Source organism: Oncorhynchus kisutch, linkage group LG3, assembly GCF_002021735.2.
Source record: "Oncorhynchus kisutch isolate 150728-3 linkage group LG3, Okis_V2, whole genome shotgun sequence".
NCBI lineage: Eukaryota > Metazoa > Chordata > Actinopteri > Salmoniformes > Salmonidae > Oncorhynchus > Oncorhynchus kisutch.
The window spans coordinates 9,521,579-9,547,149 of record NC_034176.2 but is presented as its reverse complement, the minus strand read 5'-3'; the positions used below and the strand labels follow the sequence as shown (position 1 = coordinate 9,547,149).

Genomic DNA, 25,571 nt, shown 5'->3' with positions numbered 1-25,571 from the left:
GAGTCAAATTTCAGGGGGGGTTTATTTTTTCCTTTAGTTTACATCATTATGCATTGAATTATGTGGTTCTCTTTATTCAGAAGACATAAATACAACCCATTGAGGGCCATGCTGGTGATTACATGACTCTTGTTAAAACAATGAACAGGAAGATGATTCCACTACACTATGCTTTTAAAGATGCATTATGTCATTTTTTGGGGGGCAACCCGACCAAAGACATGTGAGTTATAGATCTGTCATTCTCATTGAAAACAAGTCTAAGAAGCGTTAGATGTTTTCTATGTGCGTTATTTCTATGCTTACCATTCTTATGGTTTGTTTTTTGCTTCTTTTACTTTCAGTTTTGTACACGAGCTTCAAACTGCAGAAAATACACTATTTTTGGTAATGGAAAATATATTTCACAGCAGTTTAGATACAATGATACCTTGTTTAGGTGAACTATTATCATTTTTGCAACCAGGAATTGCATATTTGAAGGTGCGTATTGCACCTTTTACAGGAATATTTTCACATCAATCTAATTAAAATATATGGTCTTAATTGATATGTTAAGATAACCAATAGGATTTGCAAAGACAGGACCAGTAATCCTCCTCATGTGATTTTCACAAAAAGGGTAATAACCTAATTAGAATGTTATTTACCTTATCTTTTAGTTACCTTTGTTCATTTTTTTTAATAATTTGATTGAGATAGACTAGTGAAGAACAGACAGGAAATGAAGTACGGATGGCGAGGCAGAAAGGCAGCGGGTTGGATTTGAACACATGCCGACTCCGGTAGCCTACAGTGGGTTGTGTCTGCCAGTATCCACGACACAGGCATGTGAACGTTAAACCCTGTGAGAACCAGTGTTAGAAGATGTGCGGTGCTAAGTCATTCATGTAACAGTGACATATGCCATATGACAGGCCATACAGTTCAATCCAATACTAATTGAGACCGCTGAGGTCAAAAGAGAAGGGTTGTTACACTCCATTACCAATGACAGGATTTCAGGATGTGAGAACTACAGTATGGACCAAGACCTTACTTTAACCTTTTGGACTGACATTTTAATAATAACAAACTGTGAAATAGAAGATAAATAATAAATCAAGAGCTAAATAAACTTTTATCATAGAATGACTTGGTTTATGTGACTTGGTTTATGTGACTTGGTTTACTCCTTGTCCTCTGCACCGTTCATCCATATCAACAACAACAAGATTCAATTATTAATTCTGTTGAGACGGAGTGATAGTGAAGTTAGATTAATACCAAGAGGCCACAGGAGGTTGGTAGTACCTTAAATGGGGAGGACGGGCACGTGGTCATGGCTGGAGCGGAATCAGTGGAAAGGTATCAACAACATCAAACACGTGGTTTCCATGGTTTCCATGTGTTTGATACCATTCCATTCACTCCGTTCCAGACATTATTATGAGCCGTCCTCCTCCCCCAGCAGCCTCCACTGCAAGAGACTTCAGGGAAAAACACACTAAGGAAAATGTCTTGATTTGTCCCCTCACTCTTCAGTTTTCTCTCATCCTCTCAGTGTAGCCATTTTCCGAGGGCAATGAAACAGCTAGCCTGTTTTTTTAATCTTGCCAATTATATTGTCAAGGGAGACATGACATCACAATGAGTTACAAGGAGTTGGCATGATAGCAGAAACAGACTGGAACTCAGGCTACAAACAGCCCCTCAAAAATATACTCATTTTACAATCATTATTTCTCAAATCCCTTCATGTACAGTATGATGGGTAGCCAACAACAACAACTTGGCTTTTGGAAACGGTAATACAATAAGTTGAATGTAGATTCTATCACGTTGGTAGAAATGATATCAAGCAGTCAAACCCCCACATCTAAAAGCAGATGTTTTTTGGGGGGGAGGAAAATTCCATGTATTTATTTTTTCAACTGGGACCAATTCTAGCAGTTGAATGCACCATGGGCATGAGCATGGTTTAGCTTTAACGATATCCCCTCTACCACTTTTCAAAACAATGTATTCTTTGAGATGTACATGTAAAATATACACATCGTTGATTCTGGCCATTCAAAACAAAACAACCGTATCGTTTTAGTCTAGTCTCATTACGAGAGTCATCTTGCTTATGACAGCATACAGAAGAATGGTAGAATAGCACAATACTCCTATGGGGGGGGGGGGGGGGGGGAGTATACATGGATAGATTTATAGACAATAGAAATAGGAGTATAAGCACCCAACATATGATTATTATGACTACATATTCCCTATCATACTTGACACAAGGCAGGAAACAACACTTTATCGCCAGAACTAAACACCTCAGATAGATAAAGTCCAGAAGATCAGAGTGATCTCCATGGATACAACCATGCTCTGGTCAAGAGTAGTGCACTACCTAGGGAATAGGGTACCATTTGGGATGTATCCATGGAGATCCCTCTGATCTTCTGGACTTTCCCTGACTGAGGTGTTTAGTTCTGGGGATAATCTAAATACCATCAACAGTCATAATATAAGTTCCCCGTCTAGCCAAGCCTGCTTCCTCCAGCTCTCCTCTCGCCATCTGCTCCTTCTTCCTCCAGCTCTCCTCTCGCCATCTGCTCCTTCTTCCTCCAGCTCTCCTCTCGCCATCTGCTCCTTCTTCCTCCAGCTCTCCTCTCGCCATCTGCTCCTTCTTCCTCCAGCTCTCCTCTCGCCATCTGCTCCTTCTTCCTCCAGCTCTCCTCTCGCCATCTGCTCCTTCTTCCTCCAGCTCTCCTGTCGCCATCTGCTCCTTCTTCCTCCAGCTCTCCTCTCGCCATCTGCTCCTTCTTCCTCTAGCTCTCCTCTCGCCATCTGCTCCTTCTTCCTCCAGCTCTCCTCTCGACATCTGCTCCTTCTTCCTCCAGCTCTCCTCTCGCCATCTGCTCCTTCTTCCTCCAGCTCTCCTCTCGCCATCTGCTCCTTCTTCCTCCAGCTCTCCTGTCGCCATCTGCTCCTTCTTCCTCCAGCTCTCCTCTCGCCATCTGCTCCTTCTTCCTCTAGCTCTCCTCTCGCCATCTGCTCCTTCTTCCTCCAGCTCTCCTCTCGACATCTGCTCCTTCTTCCTCCAGCTCTCCTCTCGCCATCTGCTCCTTCTTCCTCCAGCTCTCCTCTCGCCATCTGCTCCTGTCCTTGCTCAGATTTTCACCACACTATGTGCATGTTTCCTGCACAGAGGCTTGTCCATTTTGGAGAAGAAGGCTTGACCTTCCAGAGTGGTGCAGCAGATCTGGAACACAGACATAGACACAGTTACAGATACAGACACATATACATGTGCATATAATTAAGCAATAAGGCCAGAGGGGGTGTGGTTTATGGCCAATATACCACGGCTAAGAGCTGTTCTTAAGCACAACGCAATGCGGAGTTACTGGATACAGCCCTTAGCCGTGGTATATTGGCCATATACCACACACCCCCGAGGAGCCTTATTGCTATTATAAACTGGTTACCAACGTAATTAGAGCAGTACAAATAAATGTTTTGTCATACCCGTGGTATACGGTCTGATATACCACGGCTGCCAGCCAATCAGCATTCAGGACTTGAACCACTCAGTTTGAAAATACATATAATTAACTATATGCCATTTAGCAGACACTTTTTATCCAAAGCGATTTACAGTAGTGCATGCATACATTTTCGTATGGGTGGCCCCACTGAGAATCAAACTCACACCATGCTCGACCAACTGAGCCACACAGCAACACACACATACACTGCAAGGTCTAACGTACCACACACACAAAACAGGTGTCATGCCAGGTGAAGCCCAAAGCCTCCAAGAACTTGTCCCCTGCCTCTATGGGGAACTCGCAACCATGGCAACCGGTACCAAAAAGGGAGTAATAGTCTGAAAAAAAGAGAAGAGTTAAGAATTAAACTCAGACTACTACTGAACTCAGACTACTACTAAACTCTAGACTACTCCTGAACTCTAGACTACTCCTGAACTCAGACTACTCATGAATTCTAGACTACTCCTGAACTCAGACTACTACTGAACTCAGACTACTACTGAACTCAGACTACTCCTGAACTCAGACTACTACTGAACTCAAGACTACTACTGAACTCAGACTACTATTGAACTCTAGACCACACCTGACCTCTAGACCACCCCTGAACTCTAGACTACTACTGAACTCTAGACTACTACTAAACTCAGACTACTACTGAACTCTAGACTACTACTGAACTCTAGACCACTCCTGAACTCTAGACTACTTGTAAAACTGAAAAATCAGTCAGCCTGTGTGCGTCCCAATAATATCTCCTTATTCCTGTAGAGTACACTTGTTCACTACTTCACACACATTTTGAACACGGAAGGGATGTGGGAGGAATGACAGATAATTGAGACATAGTCTATGTGTGTTCACCTCTTTCACAGTAGGGCTCTCCATCCTCCAGGTGAAAGGTGTTGTTCCTAATGGGCTGCTGGCACGATGCACACAGGAAACAATGGATGTGCCAGGTCTGTTTCAGGGCATTGATCACTTCCTGCAAGGAAACCACAGACAATTACTAATCCAGCAAGTCCAGCTCATCATTACAGAGCCTTGTCAGTGACAAAGCTGCATGCGTGTGTGTGAATATTCAACCATCTACCCTGCCCTCTAATTGACCTTTCCCTATCCAGCACTTCTACTGATCTATAGGAAGGCCAGGCTGCCAGGTACTTATGGCCAGGCTACCGGGTGCTAATTGCCAGGCTGCCAGGTGCTAATTGCAAGGCTTCTGGGAGCTAATTGTCTAACTGCCGGGTGCTAATTGCCAGGCTGCTGGTGCTGATAGCCAGGCTGCCAGGTGGTGATGGCCAGGCTGCCGGGTGCTGATGGCCAGGCTGCCAGGTGCTGATGGCCAGGCCACCGGGTGCTAAATTCCAGGCCTCTGGGTGCTAAATGCCAGGCCGCCAGGTGCTAAATGCCAAGCCGCTAGGTGCTAAATGCCAGGCAGCCGGGTGCTAAATGCCAGGCCGCTGGGTGCTAATTTTTACACATCTGATCGTAGAGCTTTTCTCCAGTTCTCCTTTCTTCTCTGCAGCGCATGACAGAGCTTAACACACACACTGATTTCCCACCATTCAGCTGTGAGAACTGGGGAGGTCATAGGGGGATAGACTAATGCTGGAATGAAGGAGGGAGAGGAATACGGAGGGATTAAGAATAAGGGAGTGAGAAAATGGGTTAAAGACAGAGGTAAGCTGGTTAGAAAGGGTGAGAAATAAAAGTTTGAAGAATAAAGGGTTGAAAGAGGGTGAACGTCCGACGGGGGAAAACGAGGCCTCTTAGTGCCCAGTCGTGAATTATCACTCCCATGTTTCCTCAAAGCCGCTCTGTCCTTTTCACGTCAGCATTTCAATCCAGTCAAAACAGAGAGTCACAGAATGATTGACAGCCCTTGATAAAGAACCTGAGTTTTTCCTGGTCAGGTGACGCGGTCAGGAAAGACTGTGATGCTAACTGAAGCTGGTTAGCGGTAGAAAACCCTGAGTAGATCTAGCTTGCTTCGTAGGAGGACTTACCCCCAGGATCTTCATCTGGCAACGGCTACAGGAAGGTGCGAAGAAGTCCTCGTAGCAGTGTTCACAGTAGACCGAGCCTTGCTCCTCCACGAAGCCAATGTCTGCCAGGGAGGTCCGGCAGTGGGCGCAGTTAAACTCCTCGGGGTGCCAGGACTTTCCCATGGCCACCAGGAATGGGCCTCTGGAGGAAGTAAACAGGTTTCATTCAGTTTAAAGGAGCATGATTGTATACCTCATTGGCATTATATTCAGCATCATACCAGTGTCTACATACTGTATGTGAAAGCCAAAAGGTTCGTAGTTTTGGAGTAAAAACTATAAGAAGAAAAGGTCCTAAGCAAATTACTCTCCTTTAAGATGAATTAAGTTCAATTAAATACAAATTACTCCCCTTTAAGATTAATTAAGTTCAACTAAATACAATGAAACTTTCACATTAGCATCTGAAGCAGCATTTTCTATCATACTCTCAGTTTAACTCTAACCCTTATTTTCCTTAACCATCACTGTTTGGACAGCAGTACTTTTAGCTACTGTAATGTCAACAAAGCCTATTCACCTGCAAATAGGATGATTAGCTTATATGGGAAAACAACTGGGGGATATTTAATGCACACAATGGTCACTCTAAACTGTGTCGTAACCAACACTCTTTAGGCAGGAGCGGGATCTGCTACCCTATCCTCGGGGCGCAATGTAAGCCAACACCAGAGGAGATAGTCTTAGCTACTGGCCAATAACAGGCTGCTGAGAGCCATGAACTGTAAATAAGATGAGGAGAGAACCCGTGGCTGAATCCCAAATGGCACCCTATTCCCTGTGTAGTGCACTACTTTTGACCAGAGCCCTATGTATTTTCCCTATGGGTCGTGGTCAAAAGTAGTGCACTACATAGGGAAAACAGTGCCATTTGGGACGCAGAGAGTGTGTTCTCCTCCTCCGCCACAGACTCTCATGTTCTATTCAACAGTCCTAACTCTGGGCAAATTAAAGAATGAACAAGATACCATCATTGGAGGGAGGGAGGGAGGGAGGGAGGGAGGGAGGGAGGGAGGGAGGGAGGGAGGGAGGGAGGGAGGGAGGGAGGGAGGGAGGGAGGGAGGGAGGGAGGGAGGGGATCGAAAAAGAGAGAGAGGGCGTGGGAGAGAGAAATGAAGAGAGAGAAAGAGAGCGAGAGAAAAGAGAGAGAAAGACAGCGAGAGAGAGAGAGAGAGAGAGAGAGAGAGAGAGAGAAGAGAGAGAAAGAGAGTGGAGGGAGGGAGGGAAAGGGATGGAGGGAGGGATGGAGGGAAGGAAGGAGGAAGGAAGGAAGGAAGGAAGGAAGGAAGGAGGGAGGGAGGGAGGGAGGGAGGGAGGGAGGGAGGGAGGAGGGAGGGAGGGAGGGAGGGAGGGAGGGAGGGAGGGAGGGAGGGAGGGAGGGAGGGATCGAAAAAGAGAGAGAGGGCATGGGAGAGAGAAATGAAGAGAGAGAAAGAGAGCGAGAGAAAAGAGAGAGAAAGACAGCGAGAGAGAGAGAGAGAGAGAGAGAAGAGCGAGAAAGAGAGTGAGAGAGAGAGATTGAGAGAGAACAGAGAAAGAAAGAGAGCGAGAAGGAGAGCAAAAGGGAGAGAGAGAGAGAAAGAGAGAGAGAGAGAGAGAGGGAGAGAGAGAGAGGTGTGTGCTGTGTACTATTTTCATTCATATTTTGGAATGATATAAGTGATCATATTATGTTTAGTTGAATATTGTAATTCTATTGAAATGGCTTTCAAAAGGCATTTCCCTCAGGCTCCAACTCTGTCCTGTGCTGTATGGTCCCCAACAAACAAACTAGAGGTGAGATAACCTACAAATGATCAATACCGACCGAACCAATAATTTATCGAGGGCATTCTACTAAAAAAAATATTATTTGCATTTACTAGAAGAATGTTATGTTCGAAATAAAATAAGTCTGCTAATAGGCTATTGCTAACAGAACAACTGATAGCTACAACATTAAAATAAGTAGTAATAGTTTTAAGATTAGTATAAATAAGTAACTGGTCAATTGTGATACAGACTTTTGTCCATATTCCCCATCTCTAACACTCTCTCTCTCTCGCTCGCTCTCTTTCTCTCTCTCTCTTGCTTCTCTCTCTCTTTTCTCTCGCTCTCTTTCTCTTGCTCTCTTTCTCTCTCTCTCTCTCTCACTCTCTTTCTCTCCATGTTTCTCTCCCCCCCCCCCTCTCTCTCTCTCGCTCTCTTTCTCTCTCCCCCCTCTCTCTCTCTCCCCCTCTCTTTCTCTCTCTCTCCTCTCTCTCTCACCTGATGTCCATGTTGCAGTGGCCACACATGGGCGTGCGTGTCCCTGCGGGAATGTGTTCGGCCATCTGCACCAGAGTGTCCTGGTCTTTGGGATGGGGCTGGGGGGCCGGCCTCTCTGGGACAGGGCCCTTAGGGAGAACATTGGTGGTGCCGTTCCCCCTCACCCCAAAACATGTCTGAAGGCCTGGTTTAGGGAAACCTGAACCTACAGAATGACAAGTGGATAGTAAGTTTACGCACTCATTCATTTCAACACAATCTACACAGAGTTCAGACACAGCTCAGATAGAGTTCAGACATGTTGAATGATGAATCATGAACATAAACATGTTGGGGGACTTGGGGGAGGAAGTGTGTGAGTGTGTGGATGAGTATGCGCACACGCATGCATCCCTGCACTTCTAGGTCTTTGTGTTCCAGGTGTCTTTTTGTTTTGTGTTATTCTCTGAGTTGACCTCTGAGTTGACCTCTGTGACCAAGTGACCTGGTCTAGGCAGCTGGCCGGATCAGGGAGGTAAAACCAACAGCACCAGTGAGCAAAACACAGAATCGATTGTTTCAAGCAGCAAGACATTCCAACAGCTCGCTGGAACACCTGGCCTAACAAGCTCCCCTTTGATCCCACTTTGGGGCTCCAGAAATGGAACAGTGTTGCAAATGCAGCTGGGATCGGAGGTCGATCGAAAGCGGTCAGACATTGCAGACATCGCAACAGGCAGACTAATCAGGGGTATTGAAATGAACATCACAGCAGCAATCGATCAAAGTCACGGGCCATACGTGCAAGTCGGACAACAGTGACCTTCTTTGTCATGTCAAAACACATTAGTGAAAGAGAGAGCCTGTAAGTCAGTAGTTCTTAAGGACTAGACAACTCTAGTGGCGCCTGTAAGTCAGTAGTTCTTCGGGACTAGACAACTCTAGTGGCGCCTGTAAGTCAGTAGTTCTTCAGGACTAGACAACTCTAGTGGCACCTGTAAGTCAGTAGTTCTTCAGGACTAGACAACTCTAGTGGTGCCTGTAAGTCAGTAGTTCTTCAGGACTAGACAACTCTAGTGGCACAGTGCTTGTTCGATTACTCTGTGAACTAGGCCTTTATTGGCACTGGTCCGAAGCAGCATAGCGTTCATGTAAAACCTGGTGGGAATGAGGTTGAGACTGGGGATGGGGATAGAGTTGGGCTGGGGCTGGGGATACAGTTGGGCTGGGGCTGGGGATACAGTTGGGCTGGGGCTGGGGATAGAGTTGGGCTGGGGCTGGGGATAGAGTTGGGCTGGGGCTGGGGATAGAGTTGGACTGGGGCTGGGGATACAGTTGGGGCTGGGGATAGAGTTGGTCTGGGGCTGGGGATAGAGTTGGTCTGGGGATAGAGTTGGTCTGGGGCTGGGATAGAGTTGGGCTGGGGCTGGGGATAGAGTTGGGCTGGGGCTGGGGATAGAGTTGGACTGGGGCTGGGGATAGAGTTGGGCTGGGGCTGGGGATAGAGTTGGGCTGGGGCTGGGGATAGAGTTGGGCTGGGGCTGGGGATAGAGTTGGTCTGGGGCTGGGGATAGAGTTGGGCTGGGCTGGGGATAGAGTTGGTCTGGGGCTGGGGATAGAGTTGGGCTGGGGCTGGGGATAGAGTTGGCCTGGGGCTGGGGATAGAGTTGGGCTGGGGCTGGGGATGGAGTTGGGCTGGGGCTGGGGATGGAGTTGGGCTGGGGCTGGGGATGGAGTTGGACTGGGGCTGGGGATGGAGTTGGGCTGGGGATAGAGTTGGGCTGGGGATGGGGATAGAGTTGGGCTGGGGCTGGGGATAGAGTTGGGCTGGGGTGGGGATAGAGTTGGGCTGGGGCTGGGGATAGAGTTGGGCTGGGGCTGGGGATAGAGTTGGACTGGGGCTGGGGATAGAGTTGGGCTGGGGCTGGGGATGGAGTTGGGCTGGGGATAGAGTTGGGGCTGGGCTGGGGATAGAGTTGGGCTGGGGCTGGGGATAGAGTTGGGCTGGGGCTGGGGATAGAGTTAGTCTGGGGCTGGGGATAGAGTTGGGCTGGGGCTGGGGATAGGGTTGGTCTGGGGCTGGGGATAGAGTTGGGCTGGGGCTGGGGATATAGTTGGGCTGGGGCTGGGGATGGAGTTGGGGCTGGGGCTGGGGATGGAGTTGGGCTGGGGCTGGGGATAGAGTTGGGCTGGGGCTGGGGATGGAGTTGGGCTGGGGCTGGGGATAGAGTTGGGCTGGGGCTGGGGATAGAGTTGGACTGGGGCTGGGGATAGAGTTGGACTGGGGCTGGGGATAGAGTTGGGCTGGGGCTGGGGCTGGGGATAGAGTTGGGCTGGGGCTGGGGATAGAGTTGGGCTGGGGCTGGGGATGGAGTTGGGCTGGGGATAGAGTTGGGCTGGGGCTGGGGATAGAGTTGGGCTGGGGCTGGGGATAGAGTTGGGCTGGGGCTGGGGATAGAGTTAGTCTGGGGCTGGGGATAGAGTTGGGCTGGGGCTGGGGATAGGGTTGGTCTGGGGCTGGGGATAGAGTTGGGCTGGGGCTGGGGATATAGTTGGCTGGGGCTGGGGATGGAGTTGGGCTGGGGCTGGGGATGGAGTTGGGCTGGGGCTGGGGATAGAGTTGGGCTGGGGCTGGGGATGGAGTTGGGCTGGGGCTGGGATAGAGTTGGGCTGGGGCTGGGGATAGAGTTGGACTGGGGCTGGGGATAGAGTTGGACTGGGGCTGGGGATAGAGTTGGGCTGGGGCTGGGGCTGGGACTGGGGCTGGGGATAGAGTTGGGCTGGGGCTGGGGATAGAGTTGGGCTGGGGCTGGGGAAGGAGTTGGGCTGGGGCTGGGGATAAGTTGGGCTGGGGCTGGGGATAGAGTTGGACTGGGGCTGGGGATAGAGTTGGACTGGGGCTGGGGATAGAGTTGGACTGGGGCTGGGGATAGAGTTGGACTGGGGCTGGGGATAGAGTTGGACTGGGGCTGGGGATAGAGTTGGGCTGGGGCTGGGGATAGGGTTGGTCTGGGGCTGGGGCTGGGGATAGAGTTGGACTGGGGCTTGGACTGGGGCTGGGGATAGAGTTGGACTGGGGCTGGAGATAGGGTTGGGCTGGGGCTGGGACTGGGGCTGGGGATAGAGTTGGGCTGGGGCTGGGGATAGAGTTGGACTGGGGCTGGGGCTGGGGATAGAGTTGGGCTGGGGCTGGGATAGGGTTGGTCTGGGGCTGGGCTGGGGCTGGGTATAGACTCTGGCGGGGCCTGGGGATAGAGTTGGGCTGGGGCTGGAGATGGAGTTGGGCTGGGGCTGAGGATAGAGTTGGGCTGGGGCTGGGGATAGAGTTGGGCTGGGGCTGGGGATAGAGTTGGTCTGGGGATATGGTTGGTCTGGGGCTGGGGATAGAGTTGGGCTGGGGCTGGGGATAGAGTTGGTCTGGGGATAGAGTTGGTCTGGGGATAGGGTTGGTCTGGGGATAGGGTTGGTCTGGGGATAGGGTTGGTCTGGGGATAGGGTTGGTCTGTGGCTGGGGATAGAGTTGGGCTGGGGCTGGGGATAGAGTTGGGCTGGGGCTGGGGATGTAGTTGGGCTGGGGCTGGGGGTAGAGTTGGGCTGGGGCTGGGGATGGAGTTGGGCTGGGGCTGGGGATAGAGCTGGGGCTGGGGCTGGGACTGGGGCTGGGGATAGAGTTGGACTGTGAGAGTTGGTCTCAGGGTTGGTCTGGGGCTGGGGATAGAGTTGGTCTGGGGACAGGGTTGGTCTGGGGCTGGGGATAGAGTTGGTCTGGGGCTGGGGATAGGGTTGGTCTGGGGATAGGGTTGGTCTGTGGCTGGGGATAGAGTTGGTCCTGGGGCTGGGGATAGGGTTGGTCTGGGGATAGGGTTGGTCTGGGGATAGGGTTGGTCTGTGGGCTGGGGATAGAGTTGGTCTGGGGATAGAGTTGGTCTGGGGATAGGGTTGGTCTGGGGATAGGGTTGGTCTGGGGATAGGGTTGGTCTGGGGATAGAGTTGGTCTGGGGATAGGGTTGGTCTGGGGATAGGGTTGGTCTGGGGATAGGGTTGGTCTGGGGATAGGGTTGGTCTGGGGATAGAGTTGGTCTGGGGATAGAGTTGGTCTGGGGATAGGGTTGGTCTGGGGATAGGGTTGGTCTAGGGATAGGGTTGGTCTGGGGATAGAGTTGGTCCTGGGGATAGAGTTGGTCTGTGGCTGGGGATAGGGTTGGTCTGGGGATAGGGTTGGTCTGGGGATAGGGTTGGTCTGGGGATAGAGTTGGTCTGGGGATAGAGTTGGTCTGTGGCTGGGAATAGAGTTGGTCTGGGGATAGGGTTGGTCTGGGGATAGGGTTGGTCTGGGGATAGGGTTGGTCTGGGGATAGAGTTGGTCTGGGGATAGGGTTGGTCTGGGGATAGGGTTGGTCTGGGGATAGGGTTGGTCTGGGGATAGGGTTGGTCCCTGGGGATAGGGTTGGTCTGGGCATAGGGTTGGTCTGGGATAGGGTTGGTCCTGTGGCTGGGGGATAGGGTTGGTCTGTGGCTGGGGAATAGAGTTGGTCTGGGGATAGGGTTGGTCTGGGGATAGGGTTGGTCTGGGATAGGGTTGGTCTGGGGATAGAGGTTGGTCTGGGGGATATGGGTTGGTCTGGGGATAGGGTTGTTCTGGGGATAGAGTTGGTCTGGGGATAGAGTTGGTCTGGGGATAGAGTTGGTCTGGGATAGAGTTGGTCGGGGATAGGGGTTGGTCTGGGGATAGGGTTGGTCTGGGGATAGAGTGGTCTGGGGATAGAGTTGGTCGGGGATAGGGTTGGTCTGGGGATAGAGTTGGTCTGTGGCTGGGGGATAGAGTTGGTCTGGGGATAGGGTTGGTCCTGGGGATAGAAGTTGGTCTGGGGATAGGGTTGGTCTGGGATAGGGTTTGTCTGGGGATAGGGTGGTCTGGGGATAGAGTGGTCTGGGGATAGAGTTGGTCTGGGGATAGGGTTGGTCTGGGGATAGAGTTGGTCTGGGGATAGGGTGGTCTGGGGATGGGTTGTTCTGGGGATAGGGTTTGGTCTCTGGGGATAGGGTTGGTCTGGGGATAGGGTTGGTCTGGGGATGGGTTGGTCTGGGGATAGAGTTGGTCGGGATAGAGTTGGTCTGGGGATAGGGTTGGTCTGGGGATAGGGTTGGTCTGGGATTAGGGTTGGTCTGGGGATAGAGTTGGTCTGGGGATAGAGTTGGTCTGTGGCTGGGGATAGGGTTGGTCTGGGGATAGGGTTGGTCTGGGGATAGAGTTGGTCTGGGGATAGAGTTGGTCTGTGGCTGGGAATAGAGTTGTCTGGGATCGGGTTGGTCTGGGATAGGGTTGGTCTGGGGATAGGGTTGGTCTGGTGATAGAGTTGGTCTGGGGATAGGGTTGGTCCTGGGGATAGGGTTGGTCTGGGGATATGGTTGGTCTGGGATAGGGTTGGTCTGGGGATAGGGTTGGTCTGGGCATAGGGTTGGTCTGGGGATAGGGTTGGTCTGTGGCTGGGGATAGGGTTGGTCCTGTGGCTGGGGATAGGGTTGGTCTGTGGCTGGGGATAGGGTTGGTCTGGGATAGAGTTGGTCTGGGATAGGGTGGTCTGTGTCTGGGGTCAGAGTTGGTCTGGGATAGGGTTGGGTCTGGGATAGGGTTGGTCTGGGGATAGGGGTTGGTCTGGGGATAGAGTTGGTCTGGGGATAGGGTTGGTCTGGGGATAGGGTTGGTCTGGGGATAGGGTTGGTCTGGGGATAGGGTTGGTCTGGGGATAGGGTTGGTCGGGGGTGGGGATAGAGTTGATCTGGGGATAGGGTTGGTCTGGGGATAGAGTTGGTCGGGGATAGAGTTGGTCTGGGGATAGTGTTGGTCTGGGGATAGGGTTGGTCTGGGGATAGGGTTAGTCTGGGGATAGGGTTGCTCTGGAGATAGGGTTGGTCTGGGGATAGGGTTGGTCACGGGATAGGGTTGGTCTGGGGATAGAGTTGGTCTGGGGATAGGGTTGGTCCTGGGGATAGAGTTGGTCTGGGGATAGGGTTGGTCCTGGGGATAGGGTTTGGTCCTGGGGCTGGGGATAGAGTTGGTCTGGGGATAGGGTTGGTCTGGGGCTGGGGATAGAGTTGGTCCTGGGGATAGGGTTGGTCTGGGGATAGGGTTGGTCTGGGGATAGGGTTGGTCTGGGGATAGAGTTGGTCTGGGGATAGGGTTGGTCTGGGGATAGGGTTGGTCTGGGGATAGGGTTGGTCTGGGGATAGGGTTGGTCTGGGGATAGAGTTGGTCTGGGATAGGGTTGGTCTGGGGATAGAGTTGGTCTGGGATAGAGTTGGTCTGGGGATAGAGTTGGTCTGGGGATAGGTTGGTCTGGGGATAGGGTTGGTCTGGGGATAGAGTTGGTCTGGGGATAGAGTTGGTCTGGGGGATAGGGTTGGTCTGTGGATAGAGTTGGGTCTGGGGATAGGGTTGGTCTGGGGATAGGGTTGGTCTGGGGATAGGGTTGGTCCTGGGGATAGGGTTGGTCTGGGGATAGGGTTGGTCTGGGGATAGAGTTGGTCCTGGGGATAGGGGTTGGTCTGGGGAATAGGGTTGGTCTGGGGATAGGGGTTGGTCTGGGGGATAGGGTTGGTCTGGGGCTGGGGATAGAGTTGGTCTGGGGATAGGGTTGGTCTGGGGGCTGGGGATAGAGTCGGTCTGGGGATAGGGTTGGTCTGGGGGATAGGGTTGGTCTGGGATCAGGGTTGGTCTGGGGATAGAGTTGGTCGGGGGATAGAGTTGGTCTGGGGATAGGGTTGGTCTGGGGATAGAGTTGGTCCTGGGGGATAGAGTTGGTCCTGGGGATAGGGTTGGTCTGGGGATAGGGTGGGTCTGGGGATAGGTTGGTCTGGGGATAGGGTTGGTCTGGGGATAGGGTTGGTCTGGGGGATAGGGTTGGTCTGGGGATAGGGTTGGGTCTGGGATAGGGTTGGTCTGGGCATAGGGTTGGTCCTGGGGCTAGGGGTTGGTCTGTGGCTGGGGATAGGGTTGGTCTGTGGGCTGGGGATAGAGTTGTCTGGGGATAGGGTTGGTCTTGGGATAGGGTTGGTTCTGGGGATAGGGTTGGTCTGGGGATAGGGTTGGTCTGGGGATAGAGTTTGGTCTGGGGATAGGGTTGGTCTGGGGATAGGGTTGTTCTGGGGATAGAGTTTGGTCTGGGGATAGAGTTGGTCTGGGATAGAGTTGGTCTGGGGATAGAGTTGGTCTGGGGATAGGGTTGGTCTGGGATAGGGTTTGGTCCTGGGGATAGAGTTGGTCTGGGGATTAGAGTTGGTCTGGGGATAGGGTTGGTCTGGGGATAGAGTTGGTCTGTGGCTGGGGATAGAGTTGGTCTGGGGATAGGGTTGGTCTGGGGATAGAGTTGGTCTGGGGATAGGGTTGGTCTGGGGATAGGGTTGGTCTGGGATAGGGTTGGTCTGGGATAGAGTTGGTCTGGGGATAGAGTTGGTTCTGGGGATAGGGTTGGTCTGGGGATAGAGTTTGGTCTGGGGATAGGGTTGGTCTGGGGATAGGGTTGGTCTGGGGATAGGGTTGGTCTGGGGATAGGGTTGGTCTGGGGATAGGGTTGGTCTGGGGATAGGGTTGGTCTGGGATAGAGTTGGTCTGGGGATAGAGTTGGTCTGGGGATAGGGTTGGTCTGGGGATAGGGTTGGTCTGGGGATAGGGTTGGTCTGGGGATAGAGTTGGTCTGGGGATAGAGTTGGTCTGTGGCTGGGGATAGGGTTGGTCTGGGGATAGGGTTGGTCTGGGGATAGGGTTGGTCTGGGGATAGAGTTGGTCTGGGGATAGGGTTGGTCTGGGGATAGGGTTGGTCTGGGGATAGGGTTGGTCTGGGGATAGGGTTGGTCTGGGGATAGAGTTGGTCTGGGGATAGGGTTGGTCTGGGGATAGGTTGTTCTGGGGATAGAGTTGTCTGGGGATAGAGTTGGTCTGGGGATAGAGTTGGTCTGGGGATAGAGTTGGTCTGGGGATAGGGTTGGTCTGGGGATAGGGTTGGTCTGGGGATAGAGTTGGTCTGGGGATAGAGTTGGTCTGGGGATAGGGTTGGTCTGGGGGATAGAGTTGGTCTGTGGCTGGGAGTAGAGTTGGTCTGGGGATAGGGTTGGTCTGGGGGATAGAGTTGGTCTGGGGATAGGGTTGGTCTGGGGATAGGGTTGGTCTGGGGATGAGGGTTGGTCTGGGGATAGAGTTGGTCTGGGGATAGAGTTGGTCTGGGGATAGGGTTGGTCTGGGGATAGAGTTGGTCTGGGGATAGGGTTGGTCTGGGGATAGGGTTGGTCTGGGGATAGGGTTGGTCTGGGGATAGGGTTGGTCTGGGGATAGGGTTGGTCTGGGGATAGGTTGGTCTGGGGATAGAGTTGGTCTGGGGATAGAGTGAGTTGGTCTGGGATAGGGTTGGTCTGGGGATAGGGTTGTCTGGGGATAGGGTTGGTCTGGGGATAGAGTTGGTCTGGGGGATAGAGTTGTCTGTGGCTGGGGATAGGGTTTGGTCTGGGGGATAGGGTTGGTCTGGGGATAGGGTTGGTCTGGGGATAGAGTTGGTCTGGGGGATAGAGTTGGTCTGTGGCTGGGAATAGAGTGGTCTGGGGATAGGGTTGGTCTGGGGATAGGGTTGGTCTGGGGATAGGGTTGGTCTGGGGATAGAGTTGGTCTGTGGCTGGGGATAGGGGTTGGTCTGGGGATAGGGTTGGTCTGGGGATAGGGTTGGTCTGGGGATAGAGTTGGTCTGGGGATAGGGTTGGTCTGGGGATAGGGTTGGTCTGGGGATAGGGTTGGTCTGGGGATAGGGTTGGTCTGGGGATAGAGTTGGTCCTGGGGATAGGGTTTGGTCTGGGGATAGGGTTGTTCTGGGGGATAGAGTTGTCTGGGGATAGAGTTGGTCTGGGGATAGAGTTGGTCTGGGGATAGAGTTGGTCTGGGGATAGGGTTGGTCTGGGGATAGGGTTGGTCTGGGGATAGAGTTGGTCTGGGGATAGAGTTGGTCTGGGGATAGGGTTGGTCTGGGGATAGAGTTGGTCTGTGGCTGGGGATAGAGTTGGGTCTGGGGATAGGGTTGGTCTGGGGATAGAGTTGGTCTGGGGATAGGGTTGGTCTGGGGATAGGGTTGGTCTGGGGATAGGGTTGGTCTGGGGATAGAGTTGGTCTGGGGATAGAGTTGGTCTGGGGATAGGGTTGGTCTGGGGATAGAGTTGGTCTGGGGATAGGGTTGGTCTGGGGATAGGGTTGGTCTGGGGATAGGGTTGGTCTGGGGATTAGGGTTGGTCTGGGGATAGGGTTGGTCTGGGGATAGAGTTGGTCTGGGATAGAGTTGGTCTGGGGATAGGGTTGGTCTGGGGATAGGGTTGGTCTGGGGATAGGGTTGGTCTGGGGATAGAGTTGGTCTGGGGATAGAGTTGGTCTGTGGCTGGGGATAGGGTTGGTCTTGGGGGATAGGGTTGGTCTGGGGATAGGGTTGGTCTGGGGATAGAGTTGGTCTGGGGATAGAGTTGGTCTGTGGCTGGGAATAGAGTTGGTCTGGGGATAGGGTTGGTCTGGGGATAGGGTTGGTCTGGGATAGGGTTGGTCTGGGGATAGAGTTGGTCTGGGGATAGGGTTGGTCTGGGGATAGGGTTGGTCTGGGATAGGGTTGGTCTGGGGATAGGGTTGGTCTGGGGATAGGGTTGGTCTGGGCATAGGGTTGGTCTGGGGATAGGGTTGGTCTGTGGGCTGGGGATAGGGTTGGTCTGTGGCTGGGGATAGGGTTGGTCTGGGGATAGAGTTGGTCTGGGGATAGGGTTGGTCTGTGTCTGGGGTCAGAGTTGGTCTGGGGATAGGGTTGGTCTGGGGATAGGTGTCTGGGATAAGGGTGGTTTGGGGATTAGAGTTGGTCTGGGGGATAGGTGTTGGTCTGGGGATAGGGTTGGCTTGGGGATAGGGTATGGTCTGGGGATAGGGTTGGTCTGGGGATAGGGGTTGGTCTGGGGATGGGGATCGAGTTTGATCTGGGGATAAGGGTTGGTCTGGGGATAGAGTTGGTCCGGGGATTAGAGTTGGTCTGGGATAGGGTTGGTCTGGGGATAGGGGTTGGTCCCTGGGGATAGGGTTGGTCTTGGGAATAGGGTTGGTCTGGAGATAGGGTTGTCTGGGGATAGGGTTGGTCACGGGATAGGGGTTGGTCTGGGGATAGATTGGTCTGGATAGGGTTGGTCTGGGATAGAGCTTGGTCTGGGGATAGGGTTGGTCTGGGGATAGGGTTTGGTGTCTGGGGCGGGGATAGAGTTGGTCTGGGGATAGGGTTGGTCGCCTGGGGCTGGGGAATAGAATTGGTCCTGGGATAGGGGTTGGTCTGGGGATAGGGTTGTCTGGGGAAGGGTTGGTCTGGGGATAGAGTTGGGTCTGGGATAGGGTGGTCCTTGGGATAGGGTTGGTCTGGGGATAGGGTTGGTCTGGGGATAGGGTTGGTCTGGGGATAGAGTTGGTCTGGGTATAGGGTTGGTCTGGGGATAGAGTTGGTCTGGGGATAGAGTTGGTCTGGGGATAGAGTTGGTCTGGGGATAGGGTTGGTCTGGGGATAGGGTTGGTCTGGGGATAGAGTTGGTCTGGGGATAGAGTTGGTCTGGGGATAGGGTTGGTCTGTGGATAGAGTTGGTCTGGGGATAGGGTTGGTCTGGGGATAGGGTTGGTCTGGGGATAGGGTTGGTCTGGGGATAGAGTTGGTCTGGGGATAGAGTTGGTCTGTGGCTGGGGATAGGGTTGGTCTGGGGATAGAGTTGGTCTGGGGATAGAGTTGGTCTGTGGCTGGGAATAGAGTTGGTCTGGGGATAGGGTTGGTCTGGGGATAGGGTTGGTCTGGGGATAGGGTTGGTCTGGGGATAGAGTTGGTCTGGGGATAGGGTTGTCTGGGGATAGGGTTGGTCTGGGGATAGGGTTGGTCTGGGATAGGGTTGGTCTGGGGATAGGGTTGGTCTGGGCATAGGGTTTGGTCTGGGGATAGGGTTGGTCTGTGGCTGGGATAGGGTTGGTCTGTGGCTGGGGATAGGGTTGGTCTGGGGATAGAGTTGGTCTGGGGATAGGGTTGGTCTGTGTCTGGGGTCAGAGTTGGTCTGGGGATAGGGTTGGTCTGGGGATAGGGTTGGTCTGGGGATAGGGTTGGTCTGGGGATAGAGTTGGTCTGGGGATAGGGTTGGTCTGGGGATAGGGTTGGTCTGGGGATAGGGTTGGTCTGGGGATAGGGTTGGTCTGGGGATAGGGTTGGTCTGGGGCTGGGGATAGAGTTGATCTGGGGATAGGGTTGGTCTGGGGATAGAGTTGGTCGGGGATAGAGTTGGTCTGGGGATAGGGTTGGTCTGGGGATAGGGTTGGTCTGGGGGATAGGGTTGGTCTGGAGATAGGGTTGGTGGGAATAGGGTTGGTCTGGGGATAGGGTTGGTCTGGAGATAGGGTTGGTCTGGGATAGGGTTGGTCACGGGATAGGGTTGGTCTGGGGATAGAGTTGGTCTGGGGATAGGGTTGGTCTGGGGATAGAGTTGGTCTGGGGCTGGGGATAGAGTTGGTCTGGGGATAGGGTTGGTCTGGGGCTGGGGATAGAGTTGGTCTGGGGATAGGGTTGGTCTGGGGATAGGGTTGGTCTGGGGATAGGGTTGGTCTGGGGATAGAGTTGGTCTGGGGATAGGGTTGGTCTGGGGATAGGGTTGGTCTGGGGATAGGGTTGGTCTGGGGATAGAGTTGGTCTGGGGATAGGGTTGGTCTGGGGATAGAGTTGGTCTGGGGATAGAGTTGGTCTGGGGATAGAGTTGGTCTGGGGATAGGGTTGGTCTGGGGATAGGGTTGGTCTGGGGATAGAGTTGGTCTGGGGATAGAGTTGGTCTGGGGATAGGGTTGGTCTGTGGATAGAGTTGGTCTGGGGATAGGGTTGGTCTGGGGATAGGGTTGGTCTGGGGATAGGGTTGGTCTGGGGATAGGGTTTGGTCTGGGGATAGGGTTGGTCTGGGGATAGAGTTGGTCTGGGGATAGGGTTGGTCTGGGGATAGGGTTGGTCTGGGGGATAGGGTTGGTCTGGGGATAGGGTTGGTCTGGGGCTGGGGATAGAGTTGGTCTGGGGATAGGGTTGGTCTGGGGCTGGGGATAGAGTCGGTCTGGGGATAGGGTTGGTCTGGGGATAGGGTTGGTCTGGGGATAGGGTTGGTCTGGGGATAGAGTTGGTCTGGGGATAGAGTTGGTCTGGGGATAGGGTTGGTCTGGGGATAGAGTTGGTCTGGGGATAGAGTTGGTCTGGGGATAGGGTTGGTCTGGGGATAGGGTTGGTCTGGGGATAGAGTTGGTCTGGGGATAGGGTTGGTCTGGGGATTGGGTTGGTCTGGGGATAGAGTTGGTCTGGGGATAGGGTTGGTCTGGGGATAGGGTTGGTTGGGGATAGGGTTGGTCTGGGGATAGGGTTGGTCTGGGGATAGAGTTGGTCTGGGGATAGGGTTGGTCTGGGGATAGGGTTGGTCTGTGGCTGGGGATAGAGTTGGTCTGTGGCTGGGGATAGAGTTGGTCTGTGGCTGGGGATAGAGTTGGTCTGTGGCTGGGGATAGAGTTGGTCTGTGGCTGGGGATAGAGTTGGTCTGTGGCTGGGGATAGGGTTGGTCTGGGGATAGGGTTGGTCTGTGGCTGGGGATAGAGTTGGTCTGTGGCTGGGGATAGAGTTGGTCTGTGGCTGGGGATAGAGTTGGTCTGTGGCTGGGGATAGAGTTGGTCTGTGGCTGGGGATAGGGTTGGTCTGGGGATAGGGTTGGTCTGGGGATAGGGTTGGTCTGGGGATAGGGTTGGTCTGGGGCTCTAACCTTTATTCACAGCTCCCTCAGTAAATATTTTTTTCTCTTATGGAGTGGAGTGTATACATCTTCAACAGAGGAGAAAAGGCAAAGCGGCCAGCAAACCTGGCTTTAATGGGATTAATGGAAAAATATGTCACGCTTAGCCCATGGAAAATAACACTCTTTTCTCACTAACAGACCGCAACAGAATTCACTTCAGCCTCAGTAAATCACCATTACACACTATAAGATTTCAAACCAAACATTTTTGTAAAAGGATAAAACTATATGAGTCAATCAAAATATCTAACACACCAGATTTAATTCAATTTATGTCCTAATCGTGAGTTTATTTTTAAACTATTTTCAGTTTAATGTGCATGCCATTAATTCCACTACGAGAGGAGCTTCATGCACCTTGCTCTGATTAACTTCTTCATTCAAAGAAAACAAATATATACTTTCGTACATACAGGCATCCACTGTTGGAAGTGGATGCTTTACTTTATGTATATTAAAGATACAAAAATCTATGTACAGCACCAGTCAAAAGATTGGACACACCTACTCATTCCAGGGTTTATATTTATTTTTTCTATTTTGTACAATGTAGAATAATAGTGAAGACATCAAAACTATGAAATAACACATATGGAATAATGTAGTAACCAAAAAAGTGTTTAAAAAATGTAAAATATATTTTAGATTTTAGATTCTTCAAAGTAGCCACCCTTTGCCTTGATGACAGCTTTGCACATTCTTGGCATTCTCTTAACCAGCTTCACCTGGAATGCTTTTCCAAAAGTCTTGAAGGAGTTCCCACATATACTGAGCACTCGTTGGCTGCTTTTCCTTCACTCTGCGGTCCAACTCATCCCAAACCATCTCAATTGGGTTGAGGTCGGGTGATTGTGGAGGCCAGGTTATCTGATGCAGCACTCCATCACTCTCCTTCTTGGTCAAATATCCCTTACACAGCCTGGAAGTGTGTTGGGTCATTGTCCTGTTGAAAAACAAATGATAGTCCCACTAAGCTCAAATCAGATGGGATGGTGTATCGCTGCAGAATTCTGTGTTAGCCATGCTGGTTAAGTGTGCCTTGAACTCTAAATAAATCATAGACAGTGTCACCACCAGTGTCTCCGTCTTCAACATGGCGCCGACAGAGATGGTCATCTCGCTTCGCATTCTTAAGAAACTATGCAGTATTTTGTTTTTTTATGTATTATTTCTTACGCTGTTACCCCAGGAAATCTTAAGTCTTATTACATACAGCCGGGAGGAACTATTGGATATAAGAGCAACGTCAACTTACCAACATTACGACCAGGAATACGACTTTCCCGAAGCGGATCCTCTGTTTGGACCACCACCCAGGACAATGGATTGGATCCCAGTAGGCAACCCAAAACAACGGCGCCGCAGAAGGGGCAGACGGAGGGGTCTTCTGGTCAGGCCCCGTAGACGGGGACATCACTTACCACTCCCGAGTGTACTACTCGCCAATGTCCAGTCTCTTGACATCAAGGTAGACAAAATTCGAGCAAGGGTTGCCATCCAGAGAGACATCAGAGATTGTAACATTCTCTGTTTCACGGAAACATGGCTCACTCTGGATACGTTATCAGAGTCGGTACAGCCACCCGGTTTCTTCACGCATCGCGCTGACAGAAACAAACATCTCTCTGGTAAGAAGAAGGGCGGGGGTGCATGCATTATGATTAACGAGTCGTTGTGTGATCATAACAACATACTGGAACTCAAGTCCTTTTGTTCACCTGACCTAGAATTCCTTACAATCAAATGCCGACCGCATTACCTACCAAGAGACCGCTCTATATTCACAGCCGTGTATATCCCCCCAAGCAGACACCTTGACGGCCCTGAAAAGACTTCATTGGACCACTTATCCTGAGGCTGCATTTATTGTAGCTGGGGATTTTAACAAAGGTAATCTGAAAACAAGGCTCTCTAAATTTTATCAGCATATTGGATGCTGAAGCCGGGCTGGCAGCATTCTGGATCATTGCTACTCTAACTTCCGTAACGCATACAAAGCCCTCGCTCGCACTCCTTTCGGCAAATCTGACCATGACTCCATTTTGTTGCTCCGAGCCTATAGACAGAAACTAAAACAGGAAATGCCCGTGCTCAGGTCTGTTCAACACTGGTCCGACCAATCTGATTCCACACTTCAAGATTGCTTCAATCATGTGGACTGGGATATGTTCCAGATAGCCTCAGACAACAACATTGATGTATACGCTGATTCGGTGAGCGAGTTTATTAGTAAGTGCATTGGTGATATTGTCCCCACGGTAACTATTAAAACCTTCCCCAACCAGAAACCGTGGATTGATGGCAGCATTCGCGCAAAACTGAAAGCGCGAACCACTGCTTTTAATCATGGCAAGGCGACCGGAAACATGACCGAATACAAACGTAGCTATTCCCTCCGCAAGGCAATCAAACAAGCTAAGCGTCAGTATAGAGACAAAGTAGAGTCGCAATTCAACCGCTCAGACACGAGACGTATGTGACAGGGTCTACAGTCAATCACGGATTACAAAAAGAAAACCGACGTCTTGCTCCCAGACAAACTAAACAACTTATTTTCTCGCTTTCAGGACAATACAGTGCCACTGACACGGCCCGCTACCAAAACCTTCGGGTTCTCCTTCACCGCAGCCAACGTGGGTAAAACATTTAAACATGTTAATCCTCGCAAGCCTGCCGGCCCAGAAGGCATCCCTAGCCGCATACTCAGAGCATGCGTAGACCCGCTGGCTGGTGAGCTTACGGACATATTTAATCAATCCCTATCCCATTCTGCTGTTCCCACATGCTTCAAGAGGGCCAACATGGTTCCTGTTCCCAAGAAAGCTAAGGTAACTGAGCTAAATCGCCCTGTAGCACTCACTTCCGTCATCATGAAGTGCTTTGAGAGACTAGTCAAGGATCATATCACCTCCACCCTACCTGACACCCTAGACCCACTCCAATTTGCTCACCACCCCAATAGGTCCACAGACACAATTGCAATCACACTGCACTCTGCCCTAACCCATCTGGACAAGAGGAATACCTATGTAAGAATGCTGTTCATCGATTAAAGCTCAGCATTTAACACCGTAGTACCCTCCAAAATCGTCATTATTGAGTAGGTGTGTCCAAACTTTTGACTGGTACTGTATGTCGCAGTAGATGTGTAAAAACAATAATTCCATACATTTCTCAAGAAAACTATAGATCCAAAGCAGGGGAGGCTGCTGAGGAGAAGACGGCTCATAATAATGGCTGGAATGGAGCAAATGGAATGGAATCAAACACATTGAAACCACAGAAACCACGTGTTTGATGTTGTTAATACCTTTCCACTTATTCCTCTCCAGCCATTACCACGTTCCCGTCCTTCCCAATTGAGGTGCCACCAACCTCCTGTGAGTCACAGTTCTTACACATTTACCATAACATATACACTGAGTATACGAAAAAATAGGAACACCTTCCTAATATTGATTTGCACCCCCTTTCGCCCTCAGAATAGCCTCAATTCGTCGTGGCATGGACTCTATAAGGTGTCGAAAGCACACCACAGTAAATTGGCTGGAGGACCATTCTTGATACACACAGGAAACTGTTGAGCGTGAAAAACCCAGCATTGTTGCATTTCTTGACTCACTCAAACCGGTGCGCCTGGCACATACTACCATACCCCATTCAAAGGCACTTAAATGTTTTGTCTTGCCCATTCACCCTTTGAATGGCACACATATACAATCCATGTTTCAATTGTTTCAAGGTTGAAAAATCATTCTTTCACCTGTCTCCTCCCCCTTCATCTGCACTGATTGAAGTGGCTTTTCCCTGGATTCAACTGGTCAGTCTATGTGATGGACAGAGCAGGTGTTCTTAATGTTTTGTACACTCAATGTATGTGTATTCCACACTATGTTGAGTAAAATATCGGAGTATAATGTTTGTATGGAGGTCAACCCCAATACATGTTCATGCCATCTTAACCAATCAACTGCATTGCATTTTAAAACGACTTTGACTACCACCACCGATTTCCTGTATGCTAGCTATGCTATCACCTTATACAAACAGAAGTTAGCATTTAGCAGTCACTTCTTCTAAATGTGAAAAGGGACAACTTCTAAATGTTATGCAGCGAAAACAGCCAAATATATCCATATCTGACCTTAATTAACCACATTGTGGGTCTGTTACAATACATCAATCATGACTGATTTGACAAATATACACTTTGTTAGATCAGATTTGTTGAATGTGTGCCCTTCTTCTGTGCCACATCGTCTGGATTCCATTGACCTCTTCACCCTATCTGCAGGTACAGCAGAATTATATCATGTCTTTTTGATGTGACAGCTCCCGAGTGACTCAGCGTCTAAGGCACTGCGTCTCAGTGCTAGAGGCGTCACTACAGACCCTGGTTTGCTTCCAGGCTCTGGGAGTCACATAGGGCGGCCCAGAGTCGTCTGAGTTAGGCCGTCATTATAAATAAGAATTTTTTCTTAACTGACTTGCCTAGTTAAATAAAGTTTTTTTTTTTTTTAAGCTACAGTGCTTTCAGGTGGGCATGTGAGAAATTACTCTAAACAGTATACCTCCATAGTAACTTACACTACATGACCAAAAGTATGTACACACCTGCTCGTCGAACATCTCATTCCAAAATCATGGACATTAATATGGAGTTGGTCTCCCCTTTGCTGCTATAACAGCCTCCACTCTTCTGAGAAGGCTTTCCACTAAAATTGCTGCGAGGACTTGCTTCCATTCAGCCACAAGAGCATTAGTGAGGTCGAGTACTGATGTTGGGCGATTAGGCCTGGCTCACAGTCGGTGTTCCAATTCATCCCAAAGGTATTCGATGGGGTTGAGGTCAGGGCTCTGTGCATGCCAATCAAGTTCTTCCAACACCGATCTCGACAAACCATTTCTGTATGGACCTCACTTT

At 51.0% G+C, this 25,571-nt stretch overlaps 1 protein-coding gene across 11 annotated transcripts in view; it reads right to left on the bottom strand.

Annotated features, from left to right (window-relative positions):
• Positions 1 to 3: 3 nt before the first annotated feature.
• pdlim5a (PDZ and LIM domain 5a) overlaps positions 4 to 25,571 on the bottom strand; it is a 160,473-nt gene continuing 134,905 nt past the window's right edge. For all 11 annotated transcript variants that reach the window (XM_031817097.1, XM_031817159.1, XM_031817096.1 and 8 more), the window contains 5 exons: positions 7,826 to 8,030; positions 5,540 to 5,720; positions 4,395 to 4,515; positions 3,750 to 3,865; positions 4 to 3,238 (listed from right to left, as the gene is read on the bottom strand). In XM_031817097.1, the coding sequence (XP_031672957.1) occupies positions 3,146 to 3,238; positions 3,750 to 3,865; positions 4,395 to 4,515; positions 5,540 to 5,720; positions 7,826 to 8,030 (716 nt within the window). In that variant the 3' untranslated portion in view covers positions 4 to 3,145. The remainder of the gene's footprint in view (positions 3,239 to 3,749; positions 3,866 to 4,394; positions 4,516 to 5,539; positions 5,721 to 7,825; positions 8,031 to 25,571) is intronic.